The following is a 12,323-nucleotide window of genomic DNA, read 5'->3' as shown; positions in this document are numbered from 1 at the left end:
TGGCTTGGCTCCTAATGCTATAACCTATGGTTAGAAATTTAGTGCAGGTGACACCACCAGATTAATAAACTGGTTACATTAGCTACTCTGCTCTAAACTCTGCCTTCTTTGTACACATATCTAGGTATCTGAGCTATCTGCTTCTCACATTAATTCTCTACAAATTTAGATCACAGATACATCCACTATATTTGGGGAACAATGGCTGACCGTAATCTTGACGTAGAAATGGTGGGTGGTTGTGGTTGGTTTTTTTTGTGTGGGGTTTTTTTTGTTGTTGTTTGTTTTTTTTTGTCTGTGTTTGTGTTTTTTTTTTTTTTTTAGGAAACTCTATCAGAGCCTCTAAATGGTGAAATAACAGAAGAAACTCATAAGACTTTTCCTGTGGTTGAAGAGGAAACAGCAAATGAAGATCGAAATAGTGAATCAAAATTGCAGTCTGAGAGTCAAGAAGAACCCTTAATGCTGTTTGTTCCGTTAATCCTTGAGTCTGCAGCAAAGCCTTCAGAAGACACTATATCGGAGAAGGTGAGAAAATTGAAACAAAATCTGAAGTAATTTTTCTTTCAGAGTAGCCCCCACCATCATATGAAATTCTTGGAAAAAGTAATTATTAGACCAGATGATGTGAATCTTTGAACAGAATAGACTAACGTTTGTTTTGATATGCAGAAGTGGGTCAAATATCCATGTGATACCAAAAAGAAGGATATGTTGCTCCAGTTTGCCTTGACAGTAATGAAACAGCTTTCTCACTAAAATATTAGTTAGATATGAGTGAAAAGCCACATCCTTATTTTGTCTAGCAATTTCACCCTGAAGTGTGCAAGCAATTAATAGTAAAATACCCTTCTAGAAAGAGATTTTATTGGGTTTTGCTTATAGTGCAAAAGCAGATTATTATATACTACCAAAATCATAATTGTATATGTCCAAAATAAAAACTGCCTTCCCACCCACACCCTGGGATTAATTTCAGAATGTTTTTATTGTACCTGAGTAATCCTTTGAATAATTTGAATTTGAAAACAGGGAGCAACTGTGGGTGATTCAGAAATGCTGACTGAAGAAAGTACATCGAAAGAGGAGGGCACTGAAGAACAGCAAGAACCTGAAAAGGCTGCCACTGAAAATACAGCTGCTTCAGCATCAAAGGAAGAGCCCTCTGACAGTGGCCTGCCCAACTCCATGGTAACTGAAGCAGCAGAAGAGTCTGTTTCTGAAAATGTCTCTCCCAAAACAGCTTCCTCATTGGAAGATCAAAATGAGGAAGCAGGGCACAACTCACAGGAGGCCCCTGTTGCCCTGAGTCAGAGTTCTTTGATAATGGTTGAACTTGATGGGGTTTCTTTTCAGCAGCCTTCTGGACAGGAAGCACAGAAGAGCCAGTTGGAAGAGCAGTCAGAAGAGACTGAGCAGATGGATCACTACACGCAGACAGGAGCAGAGCGGGCTGCTGACAGCAGCTCTGAGGAAGCAGAAATTGAGGTACCTGTTGTAGATCGGAGAAGCTTGCGAAGAAAGGTGAAAAGCTACAAAGGTCCACCCAAGAAAAAAGGAAAGCCACTTTAGAAACGGAATACTGATTGTCATCTATTTATAAGAAAGTTGTTTTGTGTAAAACACTAGGGCTTAACTAAACCATATGGGACATGGGACACACGTTTAAAATTCAGGGTTGGACATCCTTTGGGGATTTATCAACTTTCATGAAGTTTTCTTGAATTTTTAAATACTAGACATTGAGCTTCAGATTATGGAAGTAAACAGCCTGTTTCCTCCTTTCATAAAGGATACATGCTGAATACAGTTATGCTAGCAAAGGGAACAATTGGCTTATTTGAGGTAGTAGTCGTGCAAGAAAAAATGTAGCCTGAAATCCTGGCCCTGTTGAGGTTCCCTAAATTCCACGAGGCCAGAGATCACTCTAGCATTTATTATGTTTAAGTAACATAAGGAAACATCCCATTCCTCTGGGAGGAAGCAGAAAAAGAAAATCCTTCCTTGCTGCTTGTTCCCTCCCCACAGACTTTCTCACAAGAGTTTGAAAGAAAAATATCCTGTAAATCTAGGTCTCAAAATACGTAAGGTGGTAAAACTCAGTAGATAAAAACAACATAAGCAGCATGTGTCTTTTGTAAGAATTGCTTGAAACAGCTGTGTCAGTAGAGGCATGGTCAGCACAGTGTCTGATAATGAAATTTTTTCACTTGGGGATTAAGAGATGCCTACACAGTAAATTACTGGTAGGTTCCAAAGCAAGCATCTGAGTAAGTCTAAGGCTTTTTTTCAGAGTGTGTGGAGTATAGGCTCCAGTACATACATTACCTTCCTAACTATTTGCATGTGTTGAGTGGATACTTGAATACTGGTTACATTACAGGAAGAGTATGACAACTTTTGATTTCTTTTTTGTCTGAACAGAAGCAGTGCTTTGTTTTCCAAATAGTTGGCTGGTCCTGTGGGATAACTATTAATGTATTGTCTGCCAAGTGTGACTTCTGTAAACACTGGCATATCAGGTGGTTGTGACATTCATTGGTGTGAATATTGGTGTTTTCAGCAAATGCTGGCTTGCCTTTAGGAGTTAGCAGAAGATTGCTTCTGAATACTTTTGATTCCCACTTCCTTTTTCTAATTTGGGTGTAATCCCTGAAATGGTAGCTTTTCAGTTCACAGCTTTCCTTAACAGCAGCAACCAAACTTTGCTGTAAGCAAACAGAAATATAAACAGGCTTTTCATGCATGTTCCCCTTGAGAGATTCTCCTGGCAAACCATGTACTTAACTTGTCACACCTAGAGTAAGTTTACTACTTAGCGGGCAAAGTCCTTCTTTCAATAAAGGAAGCTCCTATTGTTTCCTGTTGAGAGAACAGGAAATCACAGCACTATTTGTCATGCTATATGTCTTTGCTAAGAGGGGTGAACTAGTCTCCCACAGTGTCTCAAAACCAGAGGTGTCTAGAAATTGCTGTTCAGGACTTATGAGTACAGGGTTCACTTGAATAGTTGCAATGCTGTCTTAACTGTTATCCCTCTGAATCTAATCCAAGAACCTGGTTTTGGTTTTTATGCTTATACAGTTTAACTGTATTTATAAGATATTTTAACTGTATAAGATAGATTCATACCATTTCTTTCAGCTGGTGAAGTAGTGTGCCCCTTTTTAATCTGGTAAGAGCAGCTTGTAGGGGAAAAAAAATGTGGTGTTTTTTTAAAATATGTAAACTGTAGATTCAGGGGGTGCATGAGTTAAATCTGGGTTTCTTTAACTATTGCATGTAGCTGTAACTTCCTATCAATGTACATACAGGTATTCCTTATGAAGCCACTGACTGATAAATGTTCAAGATCTTTCATGATCGTAAACATATTCAAGTGAACCTTAATTATTTCTAAAATCCAGCATTTTCTATAAAACACATAAGACAAAAGTTCTGTTGTATGGGTTTTCTTTTACTGCCAAGATGTATTGCATTAAAAAAAAAAAAACAACAAAAAACCCACTAACAAAAAAACAAACATAAAACCAAAAACTGAAGACGGTGGCAAATCTATTGCATTGTGAAGAATTCGTCAATTGTGAGGGCTGGTGGCTTAAAGTGTGGTTGTATACAGTGTATTGTGACTTATCGTCCATTTTTAGAGCAGACTTCACTAAAGATTGATCTGCCACATAGTTCAATTGCAAATGTATCCACTTTCAAAAAGTTAAGGATTCTTTCGTTTATGAAAAGTGAGTCCTAGTTATTTCGATTACTCCTAGGTAACGATACATACGTTCATTGTGTTCTCTGAGGTTGGAAAACTGTTCATGAGAAGGTAATGTCACTCACCTGGCTTTTACTTTTCACGGCTAAGTTGGAGCCGATTTCAGTTATCTTTCTTTAAGATATTTGCATCTTGAAGACACAAATACTATAACAGGATCATTAGGTTAGGTCAGTCTTGGTTTCTAGTATGAGCAGTCAGCTTTCTGATTGCATTTCAGTGAGTCAGTTTTAAGTACTGAACTTAAATTCACATCTCCAGGTATACTCTTGAGTAGGTATCTTTGTAGATCTGGGGTACCTGAAATCGTAGCTGATGGCCAGACTGTCACATATGGAATATAGGCAGTTGGGTGCAATTAGCAATTCACGTAACTAGTACAGTCTTGAAAACTGGACATTTGTTCTAACTGTGGTAGCAACCATACTTTGAACTAAAGGGTGCAGTTTGTAACAACTTCTTTGGCATCAGTCATGCAGTAAATACAGTAGCAAAATCAGAATACTGACTTTAAATAAGTTTTTATTGCTGTATTGACTGTCTCATTGGAACAGTAGTTTAATAGTGTATAATTTGTTCCATTAATACAAGGGAACATACCTGACCACCATACTGACTGAAGCACGTTACCTTGGGGAAAAAATGTTTTTTAGGCTTGGAGGATTTCTTTCTTCGATCCATTAACTGTCTTGCTGCCATCAAACTCACAGAATTTAAGATCTTATTGCACCAGCAACCAATATTTAAAACATCAATTTTATACAAGTTTGTACCACATGAGATTACAACATGCTGTGGAACTACATGTGTACAGTGAAAGCAAGGAGGATTATTTTTGAGCTTTATTTAGCCTAGGAATAGAGTTTAAAGAATTTGTGACTTCAGCCTTAAACTTAAATGGTAAATGGTCTGGATTTGAATACAAGGGTTTTTTCAAATGTCTTTTACTGCTTGTTAACAGGATTTACTTTTCTCATTATTATCTTTTGGTCTATTTTCATTTCATGTAGGGTTCTTGTTTGCTGTTCTTACGTTTCATAGCCCTTTATGTGGAAGTGTATACATGTCTTATTTCAAGTCTTATTTCAAAAGTACTTAAGTAATTTGAAATTACGTCTGACCTTTGTTTTGCTCCTTATACAGCATCATTTGCAGAAGTAATCAAATTGGTCATTTACCATGTCATGAATGCTACTTAGTTAAACATCGCAACAGATAGGCCCAAGTTGCAGCTTCTCTGCTTTAAGTGATCATTATGAAACTTTCCAAAAGGATACACTTCCAAGTGGTGGTAGATGTTTTCTAAACTAGTGATATGCTGTTTATGAATCTTAAGAAAGCTGTATTACTATTCTGGAGTATTGTACTGAAGTCTTGTTACTGTCAGTTTTTCCTTTTCTTTAGTACTGTCTTGGCAGCTTTTGAAATGTTTGAAGTAGTAATTAAACTTATATTTTGTGATTACTTTTTGCTTGGTTTATAGTAAGAGTCCTTTCTCCTATACAGGAGGCATTTTTGAAGTGGTTCGATTTTCTTAGAATGGCCATGATTTTGCAATCTGCCTGCTACCAAGGAGCTTTAAAAGCTTAAAAGATTATTAATTGAAATGTATTCTATCAATTAAAACAATTCCCTGTACCTAGTTAGCTTATCGATCATTTTTTTTTTTAATAAAAGCTGTAGAATAGGCTGTTCTGAAGTTTACAGTGTATGTTCTGCTGTTTATACCAGCTATGCAAGATGACATAAACAGTTGTTAAGGCAGCTTGCTATATACAAGCCGACTAGAAATGCTGTTAATGCACTGCCCCAGCATGGTAGATTAAAATGTCTTAAGTGCAGCAATGTTTATTCAGCCAAGAAGTCACATATTTATAGCACAAATGTAGTAACATTCTTGAGACAGCTGTACAAAATGGAAGTATTCTGTTCATGTGACTTGTTAATGTTCAGTAAAGGCTAAAGTAACAAGAACTTCAGTGGAGGCTTATGTTTCCACAAATGCCCTCTCTCCAAGCAAATGACTTACTGGCTTGCAGCCTTCTCTTAGTTTCAAATCTCTTGTCACTACAAAGAAATAAAAATCATAGCAAGTTATTAAGTTTATACTAGGGTAACTTGTCAAACTAACAAAATTGCCTGTTAAGAGGAGAAGGTGGTGAGGTATAGCTAAAGTACTGCCTCTATATAGTGTAAGAGAAGTTAAGAAAGCTGGTTCAAAAGCACCTATCTTGACTTACTGGCCAGAGTTTGAAATTTGAAACATTATCTGAGATTTGAAACATCATGAAGATGATTAGGGGATTGGAGTATGTGTCATACAGGAGGCTGAGAGCTGCAATTGTTCAGACTGGCGAAGAGAAAGCTCGGGAGGATTGATCTTTGTGTACAAATACCAGGTGGGGGAGAGGAGGTGGTGGAGTGTATAAAGAAGGTGGACGAAGACTCTTGGTGGTGCCCATTTACAGGACAACCTAGAATATAGGTTTTACTTAAACATAAAATGTCTTAAATTGCAAAAGTGGTCATACACTGGATCAGGCTGAAAACATCAGAGAAGTGGTGGAGTACCCATTCTTGGAGATACTCAAAACCTGACTGGATATGGCCCTGACACCCTGCTGTAGCAGACTCTGCTTTAAGCAGGGGGCTTGCACTACACCATCTTTTAAGATTCCTTGCAGTCTTAACTACTCTGTGATTCTATAATCTGCCACTCAATTTACTTATTGCAAGTGTGACCACCTCTAACCTTGAACTCATGTTAATACAAAAATCCCCAATGCCAATGTATTCATATTCTGGCTTCTGAAGTATCTTGAAAGTTTTCTTTGAAAGTTTCCTTCTTACAATATTAAGAGGTTGGAGTGCCCTCATAAACTAGAGAAAGATTGTAAGGCTTTAATTTGATGTGGAATTTGTGTTAAAAAGCTCCTTGGCATGAAGTACTATTTAAGAGTCGGAGTATTAAGTAGGCAAGTATGTTTATTTGTAGTCATAGATTGTGCTGAATTTGTCTGCTACCAAATTGTTGACACGAATATTACTGATGCAGTTATATAAATCACCAAAAGCTTCCAGTTTAGAAGCAGCTTTTGTTTCTTGTATTTCAAAGACACAAGCTAAACATATATTGATCAGTTGATGCTTGTGATCTTTAGTTTTTCTTGAATGCCACCAAAATAGCTACAAGTAGGATCAGGACTGTCATACCTTTCTCAAATTTCACATCTTAAAACCCCTTCATATATTTAAACTTATGAAACTATTCTCCTCTTACCTAGAACTACAGTTCTGAACTCTCCAGCCCTTATTCTTTCCATTAATGCAGCCATGGAGGCAGAGGGGAGAAAGATGTTGAGGTAATGATGGAGTAGGAAATAGCCCATGCTTCCGTAAAGGCAAGTATCAAACTGCGTGTTTAATTTCTGATGTCGGACTGCAGGAAGATTCTAGCTGCATTCATCCAGCTCTTCTGCTTTCCCAGAAGCAGAGTACAAGTTAATATATTCTTCTATACCTTCAGCTATTACAGTAGGACATAATGTGAGACAGTGGTTGTATTTCCTATCACTAGAAATGTAAGCTGAATTAAGAATTTATACAATATATCTAAGCCAGGAAACTGCTACTGTAAAAACACCACTAAAGTTCAGATCAAATCCATACCACATTAGCAAAACATGAAAATTGCATCCTTTTATTTGGACAGCATTCAGCTGAACAAACATACTAAATACAAAAACCCGAGCAGTTGTTTATGACATCTTTAAGTTCTTTACCAGCTGGTGGGGGTCAACATTCTTGAATGGTTGAAGATTCCAGAGATCTTGCAAACTTGTTGAAACTCCACTGATTTTGCAGGAGCCCATGTCCAGTGTTTAGTATCAAACACAACTTAAACAAGCAGAACTGCATTAATGCAGCCATCGTTTTCTGGATTGTTTGTTACCTGTGCATATTTCCCTGGAGAGAAAAGGGAATTAAATGTCCATGTTTGCAAGTGCAGTCCATGTGTCTCTTTTAAGGGAATTCCTGTTACAAACCTGAAATGCATTTTGAAAGCTAAATCTTATCTTTGCTGAGCTGCAAACTTAGGTTCCCAAAATATTTTATTTAGGCTGTTTTTTATGAATGGATCATTTAGAGTTCTGGGTAGATGGGGCGGGGACGGTAAACCAACACAGGTTCTGCTACTGTCCAAGTCAACCTCTCTGCTGACCCTTCACAGCCTGGTCCTATGAAGATGCTTCTACCTGGAACTTCCATTGAAAACATTATAATTGTTCATAGTTACAAGGTTACATCTTTATACACTTGCAGCATTGCTTAGTGTGAGACACAGGCAAACAAGCAGAATATTTATTCTGAACTTCCCTTAATTTGAAAGTGTGAATGGAAAGCCTAAGATTAACACTTAAAGCTTGCATTTTTAGAGCTGCATAGGCTTGGGCCGTAGCTGAAACAACTGCTAACACCTAGCAAAGATCGTATGACTATAGGCTGTGGGCTCAATGATACACCAGGCAACAAAGACCTAAAAACATACAAAAGTACTTACCCCATATAACTTTGCCCCCTTGTGTCACGAGGCCCAGCTCACTCACGTTCACCTCAATGATGGTACCCTTGGTAATTACACCAAGTGTGGTATACAAAGGAGAAGAAGGATTCTTTTTTACACCAAGGATAGGTAGGCAAAAAGTAGCTTTAAGTTCAGGATGCGTCACGTGTGCCTTCTTGAAACGTAAGCCCTGTTGCGTAAGGAATGTTAGAATGAGTTAGTATTTGTTTTAAGGCCTCATGACTAATCTTAGTTTAATTTCAGCATTATATTCTCAGTTTCCTATGTTTTGAGATACTGGTAAGAATGAAATGAGTTAGTACATAGAATGCTGTCTGCTTACTATGTAAGACCAGATTTACTCAAAAACCGGATCAATAACAAGATAAAGTTATCCACATATGTTTTCAGAACGACCATTTTCAGTCGTAGTATAAGAATAATGCTTGCTATCTCAGATGGTTTCTGTTCCATTAAGAAATGGGGTAGTTATGGTAATGCATTTAAGAGTGCTACAGGGTTTTAAGACTAAAAATTTTTTCCTTCTTATAAAGCTGAAAAATCTTTTTCACATGCTGTAAAATATGAAATGCCCATCTCTTATAACACTATCTAGTGACCTGTGCTTTGTAAAGGGTACTTCACCATTAAATATCAGAAAATCTTTCATGACATTAAAAATCTAGTCTTCCATGTAAGACCATAAAAATAGTAATGAGGTATGATCCAACAGGCAGCCTGCATAGTGATTCTGTTGATTCCTGTGAGAAAACAGGAACAGGTACTTTAGAAGACCTTTAGAAGACAGTGTCTTGGTGAATCAGTTTTTTTTCTCCTGTACACCACCAGGCTGCTAGAGCCCCGGCACTGTTCTGCAGGTGTGTAAGAAAAGGTCAGGCTGGAGACACAGCATTTCCCTTGTGTACAGTCACGACTGTGCTTCAAGCTTACTTAACAAGCCAAACTGAAGGAATTCTGGAAGAGAGATGGCTTTTACAGCTGACAGAACCATAGCAGCTTGAAAAAGAAGCCTCCAACTTTAAAAGCTATTCAGTGTGTCTTTGCTAACAGCCTTCTGTGCTAATTTGAGAGCTTGCAGCTTTGACTTACTGGCATCACCTGAGTTAGGGGAGTATGAGTAGAGGTATTTCAGCATAGGCTGTGGCTGCAGGGGCATCTCCCTACCCTCAGGTTATCAGAAGTTTAGATTTCTGCAAGGGAACTAATAGAAGTGTTCTACATCAACAGTAATCAAGTGCATTATCATAGAAGAAAGCTTCCTCCCACAGGAACTCAAAGCAGTAAGTCAAAGAATTAAACATGTTTTAAGGCTCAAGGACATTACCATTGGTCGAATGAATCGCTCATATTTAGGAGGCTTCCTGGTAAAGCCATCTCCAACAAAGCAAACTTTTGTGACCATTCTCTTCCAGGCCTTCTTCTTTCTCTTTCCTGTACGAATCACTTTTAAAACTTCAGTTTCTCCTTGTGCACGGACCTTTGGGACAGGAACTTCCCATTTCCCCTAGAACAGTCAACAGTCTTAGGTTGCTAAATGAAGGAATAACCAAAGAATTAAAAAAAACAACCCTAAAGCGTAGTGGTAGACCAGACTTTTTATACAACTCATAGCCAATTTATTTTAATCAGCATTTAAAGTTATTAATGTTGTGATACTGCATACGCTTACTTTTCAGTTGCTCAATATTTCAGGTTTTACTTAGACATTTCTTATAGGCTGTAAGTCACCTGAGTATCAGCCACGCAAAGTGGTCACTGTCACAAGTAATTCTAAGTATCTGAATTTTAATACAATTACTTACGGCTTTTTCTTTTCTTTTCTGTTTGATCATGTTAGATAGAACCTTAGCCCGGGATTGGCCCTCTCTGTCCAGCAGGTATGCTGGTACAGCTCCTTTAGGTGTTTTTTCATCGTTCTTTTTCTTTGCATTTCTCTTTTCGTGCATTTTAATGCTGCAATGAAAGAAAAACAGTATCAAAATAGGGAAAAAAAACCACACTTATTTTTAGATATAAATTTAGCTTGTGCCAGCTGAAAATTTCAAGAGACATTTGTAAAGAAGTGCGTATGTATACTTAAGGAATAATCCTAAATTCTTTTCATGGTAAAAGAGTAATTTCATGTAATGTAACAACTGACAGGCTCCACAGTGCATAAAAGCCTGTCTATTCCTGTTAAGACTGAAACACAAGATACACATTTTATGAAGGAATTTCTGAATCACTTAAAGCAAGCAGCCAAGTACTTTGAGAGATTGCAGCCTTCCTCTCCAAGAAAAAATAACAAATTGCTCCTCAGATTGGATAGCAGTGCTTGCAAATCTGAGGCATATATGTGCATAGGAGTTGTGTTTTTTCATTTTGAGGCCATATGGGGAGGGGGGAGAAGATGTACAAACTAGTTAACAAATCCAACACCTTTACAAATAGCAGAGGAAAATTACTGTCTACACTTGGAAAACTAGCAAAGCAACATGGTGGATAGTTACTGAGTTCATTAGAAATAATTAATATTGCTAACAGCTTAAATTTCAGTTTCTAATAACAGTTAATAATTTTTCAGGAAAATGCATCTGTTTATCTATGCCTGATACTGTAGTTTATCCTGTAAAACCAGCCTCATGTTCTGATCAAATACTGTCCATGTTACTGTATGTTTTGTATTAACACTGCTAAAAAACGGCCTGCTGCCTATTGCTGTAGTAATGTACAGCACTTGATATAAACCCAAGTAAATGCATTCATATTTTTGTCTTAACTACATTAGTCAGTGCTATTGCTATTTAACACCTATCTTAAAGAATGCTTTTACGAGCAGAACTGTTAACATCCACTGACAAGAGTGGAAACCTGAAATGTCTTCAATGTGGCAAAACCCACTCTCTTCTACAACCTGAGCACCATTTAAAAATACACCAAGTAACAGGTACTGGTTCTTAGTTACGATATTACTGTCCCGCCTCATCCTTCAAATGCTAGGATGCCCGTACGGCGCCACAGAGGCTGGTACTCACGTTTTCTTCATCTGTATCTTCTCGGCATGCCGCTGCTTGTGGTAGAGCTTGGCCTTCAGCCCAATCATCTTCTTGGCCTTCCGGGACCGCTCGTGAGCCTCGCGGCCCTCCTTCTTCCTCCTCTTCTCGTGGTAGTCCAGGCGGTACCCATACCGCTTGCGGTGCAGCTCGATGTACTCGTTCTGCGGCTGTGGGCACAAGGCAGCGCGGTGAGCGAAGACCGGGCGGCCGAGCTGATCCCGCACCCTCGCCGAGACCCGGCGCCGCTGCGACACGCGGAGGAGCCCGAGGAGGCCGCGGCCTGGCGGCGGCACCCTCAGCGCAGGGCGGCGGAGCCAGCTCGGCCACCTTCACCCCTGGCCCGTCGCGCCCGGTGGCCGCCGTCCCTCCCCACCCAGCCGCCCCAGCTCCCACCATGGCTCTGCCCCTCCCGCCACGCCGAGCTCTCCGTCCGGCAGCTTCCTCCGCAGCGGAAAGGCCGGGCCGGAGGGGAAGCGGCCCCGGCTGGAAACGCTCCTCAGCGGAGCTTTGGTTCCTCCTGGCGGAGAAGCGGCTTGCGGCCCCCGAGGGCTAAGAGCCCGAGTTGTCAGGGCCAGAGGAGAGGGAAAGGGAGCGGCGGAGGCCGGAGCAGCGCTGTCTGCAGATTGGGCCTGTCGGGTCAGGGCAGGAGGACGGAACCGTAGGAGGGCGGTTGGGTGGCGGGGAAAGGAAAGAGGAGCGCGCCTTCCGGCGGTATGGAGGCTGTTCCGGCCGGGAGTGGGCGCGCGCAGCAAGCCCAGCCCTGGCCGTGTTAAAGGCGCTTCGGCCGGAGGCAGGGCCCTGCGGACTGACGCGGCCGGGAGCGACTTGTCGGTGTGCGGAGCGCAGCGGGACAGCGGCCGCCCGGCTCGGCGGCGGGCGAGGGGCAGCCTGAGGGCACGGCTGCCGTCCGGCCCCGCGGGTCAGCGCCCTG

The 12,323-nt window shown here is 40.2% G+C and overlaps 2 protein-coding genes across 2 annotated transcripts in view; one reads left to right on the top strand and one right to left on the bottom strand.

Moving 5' to 3' along the window:
* The window catches only part of FAM169A (family with sequence similarity 169 member A), a 34,907-nt gene extending 32,961 nt beyond the window's left edge, over positions 1-1,946 (top strand). Inside the window, exons 12-13 of the mRNA XM_061475764.1 lie at positions 325-528; positions 1,033-1,946. Of these exons, the coding sequence (XP_061331748.1) occupies positions 325-528; positions 1,033-1,572 (744 nt within the window). The 3' untranslated portion in view covers positions 1,573-1,946. The remainder of the gene's footprint in view (positions 1-324; positions 529-1,032) is intronic.
* Positions 1,947-7,456: 5,510 nt separating this feature from the next.
* On the bottom strand, positions 7,457-11,718 carry NSA2 (NSA2 ribosome biogenesis factor; the record flags this gene model as incomplete). The annotated part of the gene is made up of 5 exons (XM_061475743.1): positions 7,457-7,738; positions 8,334-8,526; positions 9,682-9,861; positions 10,160-10,310; positions 11,372-11,718. Coding segments are annotated over 5 exons (939 nt in total), but the record flags the coding sequence as incomplete, so codon positions are not given.
* Between the last annotated feature and the right edge of the window lie 605 nt (positions 11,719-12,323).

Source organism: Pezoporus flaviventris, unplaced genomic scaffold (genome assembly GCF_033815535.1).
Source record: "Pezoporus flaviventris isolate CSIRO_AGI_PZ_B2104156 unplaced genomic scaffold, CSIRO_AGI_Pfla_v1 ptg000090l, whole genome shotgun sequence".
Classification (NCBI taxonomy): domain Eukaryota; kingdom Metazoa; phylum Chordata; class Aves; order Psittaciformes; family Psittacidae; genus Pezoporus; species Pezoporus flaviventris.
Note: the sequence above shows the minus strand (reverse complement) of the source record. Positions and strands in the feature narration are given on the sequence as shown.